The sequence below is a fragment of the Mustela putorius genome, unplaced genomic scaffold (genome assembly GCF_011764305.1).
Source record: "Mustela putorius furo isolate JIRA1106 unplaced genomic scaffold, ASM1176430v1.1 tig00003834_pilon_pilon_pilon, whole genome shotgun sequence".
NCBI classification, from domain to species: Eukaryota; Metazoa; Chordata; class Mammalia; order Carnivora; family Mustelidae; genus Mustela; species Mustela putorius.
In genome coordinates, this window is record NW_025421987.1 from 75,780,725 (window position 1) to 75,794,853 (window position 14,129).

The following is a 14,129-nucleotide window of genomic DNA, read 5'->3' on the forward strand; positions in this document are numbered from 1 at the left end:
GGTCACAATATCAAGTAGTACTAATATATATTCAAGGAAATACATCGAAATACATTTTTAGAGTCATATAATGCTAGGTTTGGAAGTGTCTTTGAAATTAATCTGGAGGGAATATTAAAATACTAAAATAGCCTAGAGAGGGTATCAACCTATAGCACTCTAGGTGGGTGCTGGGAGCCCCTGCTATGCCAAACATTAACTGCTTGGTTTCTTAATTATGGTACAGGAAGGGGGCCTGAGGAATGGTTAGAGCCAAAGTATCTTAGGTGCCAGAATAAAGAGATTTCAGGGCTTCTGGACAATAGTCATTTAACTGGTACAGACCATTTCACTATTTCGTTGGCCTATATGGCCATATATTCCCCTTAGCTATTGTTTTTCTTCTTTTTTTTTTAAAGATTTTATTTATTTATCTGACAGATGGAGATCACAAGTAGGCAGAGAGGCAGGCAGAGAGAGAGAGAGGGAGAAGCAGGCTCTCCACTAAGCAGAGAGCCCGATGTGGGGCTTGATTCCAGAACCCTGGAATCATGACCTGAGCAGAAGGCAGAGGCTTCAACCCACTGAGCCACCCAGGTGCAGCTGTTGTTTTTCTTTTAAGTCAAGTTGATTACTTAATTTTTTCACACTTTAATTATTTCACACATCACTCAGTTTAATAATATATACTACTGGGAAATTGTTCCTCTTAACTGTTTTTACTTAATTTGGTTTAAACTCTAGGGTCTTTGTTCTTCCAACTCTTGGTTTGTTTTTAAAGTTTTTGTTTTTTTTTTTTAAAGAATTTTTTTTTTAATTTCAATTTTAACCTCAATGACATCTAAATGAATGTTGATTAGAGGAGTACTAAAGGCTTTATAGTTATAATAATGGTGGGCCTTTTAGATTGTGGTTTATTTAAATGATATTATGCTACATGGGATACCTCCACACCCAATTTTTTCCCCTTTCTCTTCTTGTCTTTTATTGTCATGTGACTTACTGTAAAGGAGCAAACAAGACAGAGTGTTAGGAAACCTGAGATCTAGACTGAGCTCTGCTTTTTTTTTTTTTTTTTTAAGATTTTTATTTATTTATTTTTTTTGGACAGGCAGAGATCACAAGTAGGCAGAGAAGCAGGCAGAGAGAGAGGAGGAAGCAGGCTCCCCACCAAGCAGAGAGCCTGATGTGGGGCTCAATCCCAGGGCCCTGAGATCATGACCTGAGCCGAAGGCGGAGGCTTTAATCCACTGAGCCACCCAGGCACCCCCTGAGCTCTGCTTTTAACTAGCTTTGGAATCTAGGCAAAAATCAGTTAATGCTCTTTTTTTTTTTTTTTTTTTTGAGGACATGTGAAATGACATAGTTTGATAGTAAGGTTCTTTCCCAGCTCTAACAGCCTATGAATCTGGGCATATAATCACTGTATTCATAAGTATTTTTTTAAAATATCTAATGTAAGCTTATCATTTATTGTATCAGGCAAAAGGGAACACAGGAGATTGCATGGTAAAGAGAGAATCCAATCTATGTGGAATGGAATGCATGGGGTAGAAATAGGGCTTCACTGAGGACAAGAGATATTTAGCAAGGAGAGATATGTTTGAGACTGGAATCCATCAAGAAGTCACTTTAGGGAAACCCACACAGTTAGTCTAGCTCTTTTAGGACTTTAACAGTAGACGTCTGGTCTTTACTGACTTATTTCCCAGAGAGACCTACTTAGAAAATAGTATCTTAAAAAATTACTAGCTCAATTTATTTATCTCACTTATGGAGATAAAATGTGGTAATACCCAGGAATTAAGGTATTTTCACAGTCAGGTCTTGCTGAGCAGTATAGAACTATCTCTGGTTCATAGCTTAAAGACAACAGTTCAGGCCAAAACATATAATAGAACTCCTTTTTTCCAATGTGCAAAAAACTTACATGTTATATTAGAGGAGATTCCCTATTCTTATCATCCTTTTTTCCTTCTCTCTGAGGAAAATTAATTATAACTAGAACTTTAGGAAATCAACTCTATAAGACAAAGAACACAAGATGTGAGGGTGAGGTCATTTTTGTGCAACAATGAGAAGACTCATAATGGAAAAAGATATATTCTGGATTTTGTCTCTTCACATACTTTCTTTTCTTTCCTCTTCCTCCTCTCTTCTTCTTCTTCTTTAATGAGAGCATGTAAGTTTTACAGCTGTAGCAAATTTCATTATACAATACAATGTTATCAACTATGGTAACATGTTATGCATTTCAGACCGTATCTATTCTTTTTAAATATTTTATTTATTTATTTGACTGAGATCGCAAGTAGACAGAGAGGCAGGCAGAGAGAGAGGAAGAAGCAGGCTCCCTGCAGAGCAGAGAGCCTGATGCGGGGCACAATCCCAGGTCCCTGGGATCATGACCTGAGCTGAAGGCAGAGGCTTAACCTACTGAGCCACCCAGGCGCCCCAGACCATATCTATTTTATAAATGAAAATTTTTACCCTTTTACACCAAACCTCTTCCTGTTTCGCCCACTCCCCAAACCCTGGAAAGCACTTTTCTACTATTTCTATGAATGACTTTCATTTTCTTATTTTTAACTTTTTTAGCTTCCACATATAAGTGATACCATACAATGTTTGTCTTTTACTGTCTAGCTTAGATCACTTAACATAATGTCCTCCAGATCCATCCTATTCCTAAAGATGAAATAATTTTCAGTCTGAATAATATTTCATTGTGTATATATACACCACATTTTCTTTATTTATTTGCCAATGGATACTTAGGTTGTTTCTATACCTTGGCTATTGTGAACAATGCTGCTGTAAACATGGGGTCACAGATATCTCATTGAGATAATGATTTTATTGCCTTTTGTATATATAGCCAGAAGTGGGATTGCTAGATCATTATCATATGGTAGCTCAATTTTTAACTTCTTGAAGAACCTCCATACTGTTTTCCACACCAGTTTTTGTCCCTGTCAATGGTATACACGGGTTTCCTTTACTCCATGTTCTCATCAGCATCTGTTATTCCTTGCCTCTTGATAACAGACATTCTAACAGAGGTGAGATGATACCTCATTATAATTTTGATTTGCACTTCCCTGATGGTTAGCGATGTGGTGAACCTTTTCTTTACCTATTGGTCATATGTAGGTCTTCTTTATAAAAAAACAATGTCTATTTAGGTTTTGATTTTTTTTAATTGGGTTGTTTGGAAGGTTTTTTTTTTTGTTTGTTTGTTTGTTTTTAGTTTGGTTTTGTTTTGCTATGGGGTTGTATGAATTTTTTTTTATATTTTAGATATTAGCCTCTTTTTGGATACATGGTTTGCAAATGTTTTCTCCAGTTCCATAGATGCCCTTTTCATTTTATTGAGAGTTTCTGTAGTGTGTAGAAGTTTTTCAGTTTAATGTAGTTCCCTTATTTATTTTTACTTGTGTTGCCTTTGCCTTTGGTATCAAATCCAAAAAAAATTTTTTTTAAGATTTTTATTTTTATTTATTTATTTGACAGAAAGAGAGAGGGAGAGCACAAGTAGGCAGAGATGCAGGCATAGAGAGAGGGATAAGCGGGCTCTCCGCTGAGCAGAGAGCCTGATGTGGGGCTTGATCCCAGGACCCTGAGATTATGACCTTAGCCAAAGGCAGAGGCTTAACCCACTGAACCACCCAGGCGCCCCTAAATTCAAAAACTTAATGCCATGGCCAACGTCAAGGAGTTCACTTACTATGTGTTCTTCTAGAAGTTTTATGACTTCATGTCTACATTTAAGTCTTGAATATATTTTGAGATTATTTTTGTGTATCATATAAAATAGGGGTCTGGTGTCATTCTTTTGTTTGTGGTTGTCCAGTTTTTTAGCATCATTTATTGAAGAGACTATAATTTCCCTACTATATATTCTTGGATCGTTTGTTGAATATAATTGACCATATATACTTAGGTTTATTTCTGGGGTCTATTCTGTTCTGTTGATCTATGTGTCTGCTTTTTACACCAATACTATACTGATTTGATTACTACAGCTGTGTAACACAGTCTAAAATCAGAAGGTGTGATGCTTCCAGCGTTGTCTTTTCTCAGGATTGCTTGGGCTATTTGGGGTCTTTTGTAGTTTCATACAAATTTTAGGATTGTGGTTTCTATTTCTGTGGAAAGCACCATTGGAATATTGAGAGGGATTGTGTTGCATCTGTAGATCACTTTGAGTAATACAGACATTTTAATAATATTAATTCTTTCAGTTTATGGACATCAAAATGTTCATATCTGTTTCCATCTATTTACATTCTCTTTAGTTTCTTTTATTAGTATCTTATTGCTGCACAGATCTTCTGCTTCTTAGTTAAATTTATTACTAAGTATCTTAACCTTTTTGATATTATTATAAATGGGATTGTTATCTTAATTTTTCTTTCTGATATTTCATTTTTATAAAAACACAACTAATTTTTGTATATTGATATTTTTCTCTTGCAACTTTTCTGAAATTATTTATTAGTTCTGACTGTATTTAGGTGGAGTCCTTAGGACTTCCTATATATAATATCATATCACCTGCAAATAGAGACAATTTTACTTCTTCATTTCCAATTTGGACACATTTTATTTCTTTTTTCTTGCCTAATTGCTTTGAATGGGACTTCTAGTGCTATGTTGAATAAAAGTAGTGAGAATGGGCACCCTTGTTTTGTTCCTGATCTTGGAGGAAAAGCTTTCAGCATTTCATGATTGTATATGATGTTAAGTATGGACTTATTATTTATGGCCTTCATTATTGAGAGTTTTTATCATGAAAAGATACAGTGTTTTGTCAAATGCTTTTTCAGCATCTATCATGATCAGATGATTTTCATCCTTCATTTTGTTAATGCAATATGTCACATTAATTTGTTAATGTGGAACCATCTTTATATTCCACTTCATCATGATATATGATCTTCTTAATGTATTGATGAATCCCGTTTGCTAATATTTTGTTGAATATTTTTGCATCTATGCTCATTGGGGATATTGGCCTGTGATTTTCTTTTCTTGTAGTGTGCTTATTAGGCTTTGTTATCAGGTAATATTACCTCATAAAATGAGTTTGGAAGCATTCCATGCTCTTCAATTTGGGGGAAAACTTTAAGGGAAATTGGTATTAGTTTTTCTTTAAATGTTTGGCAGAATCCAGAAGAGATGTATTTTGGAAAGCAATGGAATGAAGAGATAAAATCTGGAAAGAATAAGGAGGGTCTTATGGTTCAATCTGGGGTATTTAGTCTAAAATAATAAGAAAGAAGCAGACAGTAAAAATTTTTATTTAAGTAGTGAAACAATGAAAGTGATGTTTAGTGAACACTAATCTGAACTGCATTTTTTAAAAAAATATTTGAAATGACTTGTTTCCATTTTTTTTTTTTTGCTCATGAATTTCTAAAACATCAAAATGAGTGTTAAACTATATTTAGTTTTCATCTGTCTCGTTATAGCTATTTTAAAATTCACAGTACAAGTTTTTTGTATATGCTCTTGAGTTCCTGTTCCCTTGGAATGCTTGCAATTTTAGTCTTAGAAGGAGTTGAATGTGTGTACATTTTAGCTGATGGTGATTAAATCTTTTTCTTTTTGGGTTTGCCACTATTATTATCTATAACTTCAAAAACCTATGGCATACAGAATGGCTTGGGAGATGGTCTAGAGTCTAGATGACAGTGAGAGCAACTATGAGTTTACTGCAGTAATTCAGTCATGTGACAGTGATGGCCACAGACACGGCCAATAATAGAGAGTTCTGGGAAAGCGTGACAGGAATAAAATTGGAGAAGCAGTGGGATGTTAAAACTCTGAAAGCAAAACCTTTTTGGAGGGTAAAATTGGCTTTGAGGTGGACCTGATGGGCATCCCTAATATGCTGAGAAGGGGTGAGATACCCAAGTAGATGTCACATACATAATATTTATCTTTGTATGAATGTAAGAGTGGTCAGGATATGTTAATTCTCATCATGTTAAATCTTAGGCAAAATAAATTTAAATTTAAATACATGTTTAATAGAAAACTTTAAAATACTCATAAAATTTTTAGATGTGCTGGAGTCTTAGATTTTTCTTTTTGATGATATTCATTTTATTTACAAACAGAAAATAGAGGAGCGTTACAGACTCCTTTTCCATCATCTCATTTATTCTCATGAACTATTTTCATATGATAAGAACATAATGCAGACCTCTGTGTGAGGTCTGTGTGTGTCACTCCAAATCTCACACAAATCTCTGTATGAGATTTGGAGTGACCTCACCTCTTTGTGGTTTTCTCTTTAAGATTCAGATAGGGCCCAATTTGTCAGTGTGTGCTTAAACCCTTTAAATGACGTCCTATTGATGAGTTAAGACAAAAATCCCTAGGCTAGAGAAGCTGCGTACTCATCCTCATCTCACTACTCTCTGTTCTCCTTTGCCAACCTCAGCAACCTCCAGGCTTCCTCTAACTTTAGGGCCTTTCTGCCCAGAATCTTCTTTCCACCCTACCTTCCGAACCCCAGCCTCATTGCTTGCTTAGTACTGAGCTGTCTTTCAGTCCTTGGGTTTAGCTAGGTTGCCTTGTATAACCTCTCATAACCCCATGACTTTTTTTTTTTCTTAACACAATCTGTAAGTATATGCTTATGCATATGATTATTTGCTTTAAGTCCCTTTCTTTGACAAAATTAACTTTCATGAGGGCTGAAGTCCTGCCTGTGCTGCTCACCATGTATGCTGGTGACCTAGCATAGCATGTATTTGGAAAAGCTGGATGACTAAATACTGGCAAACATACCAAGGAGTCTGGGCTACTGAGCCCATCGCAGACTCATGTGTTGCTGAGAGAGCTCTGGGATCTTGTGGCGCTTGTGTCCTCACCCAAGTACATCTCTGGATAATGTTTGGAAAGCCGGTCAGTTCAGAGTATGTCTTCACAGAGTACTACAGGATTGATTAAGCATATAGGACATTGTTCCAGATGAGGAACATTATCCTGACATTCTTTATGATAAAAAATGCTGCATGTGCATTTATTAAAAAATCAAACAAATGTAGTGTTAAGAAAATAACAAGCTTGTGCAAATGTGGTGATGCTCAAATTAAACTTAGCCTATTTTACTTACTTTTTAATCTACTTAAAAAAAAAAAAATTCCCCAGATCCTATCACTTTTGTTCTAGACAGGATTGCTTTTCACTTCAAAGTGTTGTAATAAAAGTAATTTTATGAAAAGCAACTTGTTTACCTTATAAATATGAATGAGCTCTTCTCAGTATACTGGAGCCAAGATTTCTCTTTCCTTTTTTCCTGACCTTAACATCAAATTTTCTTTTCCCCCAAATCAAGGTTTTTTTTAAATTTTTATTTTTTCAAAAGTCATGTTTTAAGCTATGCTCTGCTTCTGAAGAACTGAGGGAGTGTGTTTTTTTTTTTTTTTTTTTTCATCCAGGTGTTTTCTTCTAACACAAAAATAAAGACAGAGCTTGTCTGCTTCTTTTATACCCTTGGAATCTGGTCCTTTCTATAATATATGTACATTTGAACCACTAGCCTAAATAGGCAGCTCTCCTAAGAGATACTGAAACATCATGCATGGCATAGTAGTGCCACCAAGATTTGCACAGATATGGATTCTTTAAAAACCGTGAATTCTCCCAAAGTTTGCTTCCAGTATCTCATCACAGCAGTTTGCCTATTTTACTTACTTTTTAATCTACTTATTTTCTCATCATGCATAGTTATGACATTGCACAAGTATGCTGTCTTTTAATTGAAAAATTACTAAGAAAATTATTCTCAGCTACGATTTCTTTATATATTAACAAATTCAGTGGTTTAATAAGTTTGATAACCTTTAGTTAATAAGTATAGTCATATCAAATTAATGAGTATTATCTCAAATCAGTTGCTTTCACTCATTTCTGTATCCTCAAGAGTTGTGTATTGTAGTTCTATAAAACTCATGAAATTTCAATAGGTAAAGTTTACTACCTTTGCAATGACACCAACTGTCATGGTATCTGATTTCTTTAAGTCATTGTATTTTAATGTTTATCAATTTGGAAAAAATTAAATACAGTAACATCTGCTACTTTTATTTATAATATACTGAATTCCAGCATTGTCTTCTATACAGAGCAGACATAATCAGATTTTTACATCCTTGATTCTAGTTTTATACAGACTAAGAACATTCCTGAAAATATTTAAATCTTTTTAAATCCAATTGCCCCAGAACAAGTAGCAACATACTTGTATTTTCCCCTTCTGTGGAAGTAGCCTTAGGAATCCCATGAAGTCAGTTTACCTCTACGTCTGGTGGGGAAAGAATAGAGCAAGGTTGTTAGCTAGGGCTGTCCATGTATCACAATGGAACTCACAATGGCCTAAAGCTCTAAATAATCCTGAAGTTTTCAAAGACTTGCTCTCTTAAGGAGGCCGCATTTCTCAGGCCAACTTTCTAAGTCAGAAGCTAATAATACCCTCAACCTGCTTGCCTTTTGCAGATATGTGTCACAGAAAGTACAGATAATTTCCGCTGAATTGAACATGTAATGAAGGAATTTATAATCAGTTCTAATGTATTTGAGACCTAAAGTATATTAGACCTTCATCAAAGAGAAGGATAAAAAGCAGCATTAATATGGGTGGATAGTAATTATTTCAGGGCCTCATAATTATTCTCCAGTTAACTACAGAGAAATGCTAATATTTTTATTCCTTTTTTTAAAAATAAAAGGCACTGTGGTCAGATCCTAAATTGTAAGACTGCATCATAAGTCCTTTGTAAAGGCCAGCACTTTGAATTATGCTTATATTAATGGCATAGAAACTCTTGGGATTTAAATGAGTTCAAAGTTCATGGTTAGGAGCTCCCTTTACCTTCATGGTTAGGAATTCCCTTTACCTTCCTAGTCCTGTTGGTTCACCACTGAATCTATTTATTGCCTATAAGAGATATAAAATATAGTAATTACTCTCACTCCCTTTCAAAATGACAGGAGGTCCACTTTCCTATTAACTCTAATGAGAGTTATGTGTTCATTCCTCAAGGAGGACAGATCCTATAGTTTCAAGGTAAAATAAATCACTTCTCCAGGTTTAGGGGACTCATTCGCTTTATATTTTGGTGCTTTAAGGTACCATTTAAACTGCTTAGTACTGAAAATGCACTGTTTATAGTTTAAAAGAAGCATACGCTATGGTTGGAATGTTGTTAATGATTGCTGTACATGTTTGTTGAAGGATAAATATTTTACCCTTTGGGGAAATAGTGTTGATCACTTTACAAGAAATACATGGTCTCTAAAATGTGGTTGTATAATTTTTTGTAATTAATGACAATCACCTCTTACTATATTTTATTTCAATTAAAAAAAACTTTAACATTTGTTATTATATCAAATTATGTCAGTGTAGAATAAACTAAAAATGAGCCGGGTATCCTAGATATCTTAGAAAGAAGGAAGCTCAAAGCAGCAGGCTATTTTCCTTCCAGCCTGGGAATAAGGAATCTTGAGATCATGTAGGGATCTGTTTCTGTAATCCACAAGCATATGTTTACTCTGTCTGAGGCTTCCTTAGAGAAACCAATGTTGAGTTTTTCAATTTGCAATGCCGGACCTTCTCAGATATTTGTTTCTTGTGTGTTTAAGCATATGAGATAAAGGAAATCTGGGGTTTTGTTTTATTTTTATAACCATTTGGCCAAAAACTGTTATCAGCCCTCAAAAAATCAGACATGTAAACAATTCTTGATGTTAAGAAAACTCAGTTATGCTGAAATTATGAAAATATTGCTGGAACCCATACTGTGGGAACAATTTAATATCATACAATAACAGATTTTGTTTGGTATTCAGTAAGTGTGCTTCTTTAGTTGGAAGAATTTGACTTAACCTTTTTCTAAGATAATGATGTCCCCATCTATTTATGATGCTGAATATCTATATCTGTTTGTAACTTTTCAGATTTACTATAGTAAAAGATGTTTCATCTCGTGCATGTATGTGATCATTATCCCACCTCAGTTAAGAGGCATGCAGTTTCCTGATAAGACTGCAGCAAAAAAAGGTGGTTCAACTATTCTATCCATGGAAAAGTCATCTCATGGTATATGCAGTGTCATTTCCATGGCTTCCTTATTTATGCAGACCCAGAGTCATATAGCAACTGAGAACTATGTCCCATGTGCAAACAAGTGACAGATCATGTTTTCATAAAAATTCTCTTGCTATCATATCTTGTGCAAACCCAAGAACCAGCAATAATTCTTCTTCTTCTCCTCCTCCTCCTCCTTCTTCTTTTTTTAAGAGTTATTGATTTATTTGGGGGGGGGAAGGGGCATGGAGAGGGAGAGAGAGTCTTAAGCAGACTCCAGTCTGAGCACAGAGTTTGGGGCAGCGTTGAGCCCAAACCCAGAGCTGGTTTCAGTCACTTAACCGACAGCACCACCCAAGAACCAGCAATTCTGTGTGTGTGCAGAGTATGTAAAACTACTGGCTAGGTGACTGTAAAACCTGAATGATTTCCTGAAGAAGTGCCATGAATTGCCTCGGGTATCCTAGCACAGGAAAGAAAGACACTTCATCTGAATTGTTCAAAAGAGGCCTGAACAAAGTAATGAGAGTCAATTTAATTGTGATGGGTTTTATATGTGTCTCCAAATGTTAGTGAACTGATGATTCAGCAAAAACAAAAATTTTGAACTCACACTAATGGTTTCTTAATAGAGCCAAGAATTAAGCAAATTAAGTAATTTACCTAAAATTGGAAAGTAGATAGTGGTTTGGGTAGCAATAAATAATGACCACTGCACTTAATCTGTGTTGTCTATTAGTAAATCAAGCTATAATTTTTATACAGCATCCTTGAAAATAGAAATGCAAGAAATCATATTTGTTGAGGTCTGTTCATTTACTGTTTAAGGTAGTTAAAAGAAAAATAAAAAGCTTGAAAATAATTTTCCAAGCCTAATATTTTCCATGGTTTTGAAACTGGAAATATTTCAAATATAGTTTTTGATACAGCAATTTTTAAATTTAAATCCAAACTATCTCTATTTTTCAGAAATATAGCTACATTGTTGCATGGACATCCAAAAACATTGAGGGTATTTTTTTGCACTAAGCAGGATCATGTTAAAGAAATGTAGATTTCTATGAACTTGCAACAGAGCGTCAATTAACATAGACTTGTTTTCATCTAGGTTTTCTCTTAATGGAATGATTGCTTACAAGAGTGACTATAAAAGCATATTACTCACTCAATTTATTGTGTACAGCTCCTCTGTCTATATTTGGAATGACCTTGAAACCATGACCTTACAAGGAGTAGTCAATGGGTCACTTCAGAGTAACATCATTAATTTCTCCAATTCTAATCTTTTGATCTTTACCAGTTAGTACTATTTTTCAAGGCTGTTTCTCTGCACTGATCAAACATAACTGGATTATATCTCTTTTTTTCCCCTTCCATGGTGTTTTCCATTCTTTGAGGGTTCTGATAATAGGTATAGTCTGAATTACAAACATAATGCACAGTAATCTCTGAAAAGAGTCAGAAGACTTTCTCGAAATGTTTAACAATCCTTCCTTATGAAGTATGCTTACAGTTAATGCCTGCTTCTTTTCTATTTATATTATTGAAATCAATACATGACTTTCAGTCTTTTTTTCCCCTTCCTTTTTCTATGACTGTTATTTTATGCATGACAAAATTCTCTTGCTTACTGCTGTGTTTGGCTGTCTTTTAACTTGAGTGTCCTGTGTTTGTAATGATTGCTTTTGCATGAGGATTATGAAATGTCATACAAATTAAATGGTTGTGGAAATGAAAAGAAATGTGGGGCTTCACTTGCTTTTTTTTGTGTGCTGAATATGTCAATGATATGACACTTAAAATTACTTTCAAGTGGCCTTTGATTTCCCCTTTGGTGTGCTTCTTTATTCTAGCAAATTAATATTGTTAAGTATAATAAAACATTTATTAAACATTCACAGTGTTTTAATATAATTATTATCCTAAAAATGATTCCTTTATAAATAACTATACTGGACGTGAAATTGCAAGAAGACATAATTCTGTTATATTACTAAATTGTTTACGAAATGTAAGCCTTGACTCTGTAACTAACTTAATAACCAAACACTGACTTCTATTGATGCTACTGTTGCTCTACAGAGTGATGAGATTATCTGTTCATACTTTTTTGCAGGTTGCAAATGTCTTAAATCCACAGCTAATGTTTAATTAAAACACATGGGGAAATATTTAATGACAAGTAATTTTAAAAAGTCACAGTTTTGAAAAATGTATGATATAAAAAGGTGTAAAATCCAAGTGTTAATGCTCTTACAAAAAATTAGGAGGAAAAAAAAGAAAAGAAAACACCCTAAAAATGTTCATATCTCTGTTTTCCCTAATGTTATTATATCGTCCCAAATTAAAGATGAGTTTGGCCTACTTTCTTTATTGTTGTCACCAATTCAAATTAGAAAAGACACTGAATAAATTAAGTTCTTTCAGCTAAAACTGTTTACTTTTTTTATGCAGTGGATATTTAAAAAAAAAAAATCATTTCCTTTGCTTATGACTTGAGTTTCAAACCATAATGTATTTTTTATGCTGGGTGCATTCACAAACCAAATCTTCTATAAGATATTTTGGGGAGAGGGATTCTTTTTTCTTAAACAAAATAGATAATCAACTTTGACTTAACCACTTCCCCACTCTTTTTGGAAATATCCTTGAGAATTTTAGTATTTAAATTTATTTTTTTCCCCTCAGTCTTGTTTATTCTTGAATTGTCTTTTTTTTTCCCTCCATTTCTCCATTCTCAATCCTAGGTCCCCTTACAAAGAAACAGACAGATGATTTAGGTGATAATGACGGTGCTGAAGATGAAGGTATTTTTTTTTCCACCAAATCTATTTGCATGACAAGGGCCTCAATCACTTTTTCCACTCCTTTCTATTTTTTTACTTCTTGTCTTTTTTTGAAGAGTTGTTTTTAATTCCTGTTTTTGATGTGTTTTGTCTTCTTGCTTGTTGTTATACATAAATATACATTTTTAATTTTTTTAAAAAAAAGAATGTTAAGTTTTACATTTTGATGCCAACCATTAAAATGTTTTAGAAAGAGGGGCATTTTTTTTTTGTTTTGTTTTCTTGAACTGACTTTTGATATGTTCCATCCCATGTTTTGACGGAAATTTGTCCACATTCTTTGAACTAACAATCTCTCCCCCTCTAGTCTTTCTGTACCCATTTTGCATGTTTTCTAATCTATGTAAATATTTTACCCAGTATCAAAATGTGTTTCATTTTTACCTTTGACATTTGTTTAAAAAGAACCCCATACCCAATAAAATGAAGGACAACCAAAGGCTGATATAAAGTGTTTCTTGAGCAATATAATTTATATGACAAAAATGCTGTTTTCTATTGATTTGCTTAAATATTATATAAATAAATTCAATTGTATAGATAAGACAGGCATTCCACCCATTCAGATAACTGTAGTAAACACTGTGCAATCACTTCAGTACTCCAGGCAGATTTGATGGATAGCCTTTCATTTCAAAAGCACATAATTTTTAGCCTGGGTTACGGACGTGTTCTGATTTTCTGGGTATTGCCAACTATAAGCAATAAAACATATACTACTTTCCTAATATCAAAATTGTTTTCTCTTTCTAACTTTCTTATGACATACAATTCTGATATACTCTGTACATGGAAGTACTTGCTAGATTGATTTGACACTTCTCATTCCATTGTGTACCTTTACCTGGTGTTAGGTGGAGTATCCAGAGGGGCCCATTGATATTTTCAGTTCACCTTCAGTCCACTTAGGACTTTTTTTTTTTAAATGCTAACCTAGTTATGATTCTTTGAGAAGTGACTCATGTTATCCCAGGTTTAAAAGTAACTCCCGGAGCCCTAGAAATTAAATTTCATAACGATATCAATAATACAGTATGAATGGCTTTCCAAAATAAAATAACCTACAAGCAGTTCAGCAGAAATGCTAGTTACATGACTTACAACTGTGAATGAATATGTCCTTACTAAACAACTTGAATTATCTTCATTTAGATATTTATTTAATAAACTACTTCACAGAAAATCGAATTATAGAGGTG

The 14,129-nt window shown here is 34.0% G+C and overlaps 1 protein-coding gene across 5 annotated transcripts in view; it reads left to right on the forward strand.

Moving 5' to 3' along the window:
* Positions 1-14,129, forward strand: part of NLGN1 (neuroligin 1) — an 827,691-nt gene that overhangs the window by 360,262 nt on the left and 453,300 nt on the right. For 4 of the 5 annotated variants that reach the window (XM_013058327.2, XM_045088638.1, XM_013058328.2 and 1 more), the window contains exon 3: positions 12,832-12,891. The exons of the other annotated variant lie outside the window; for it this stretch is intronic. In XM_013058327.2, coding sequence (XP_012913781.1) covers positions 12,832-12,891 — 60 coding nt within the window. The remainder of the gene's footprint in view (positions 1-12,831; positions 12,892-14,129) is intronic. 5 annotated transcript variants of the gene reach the window in all.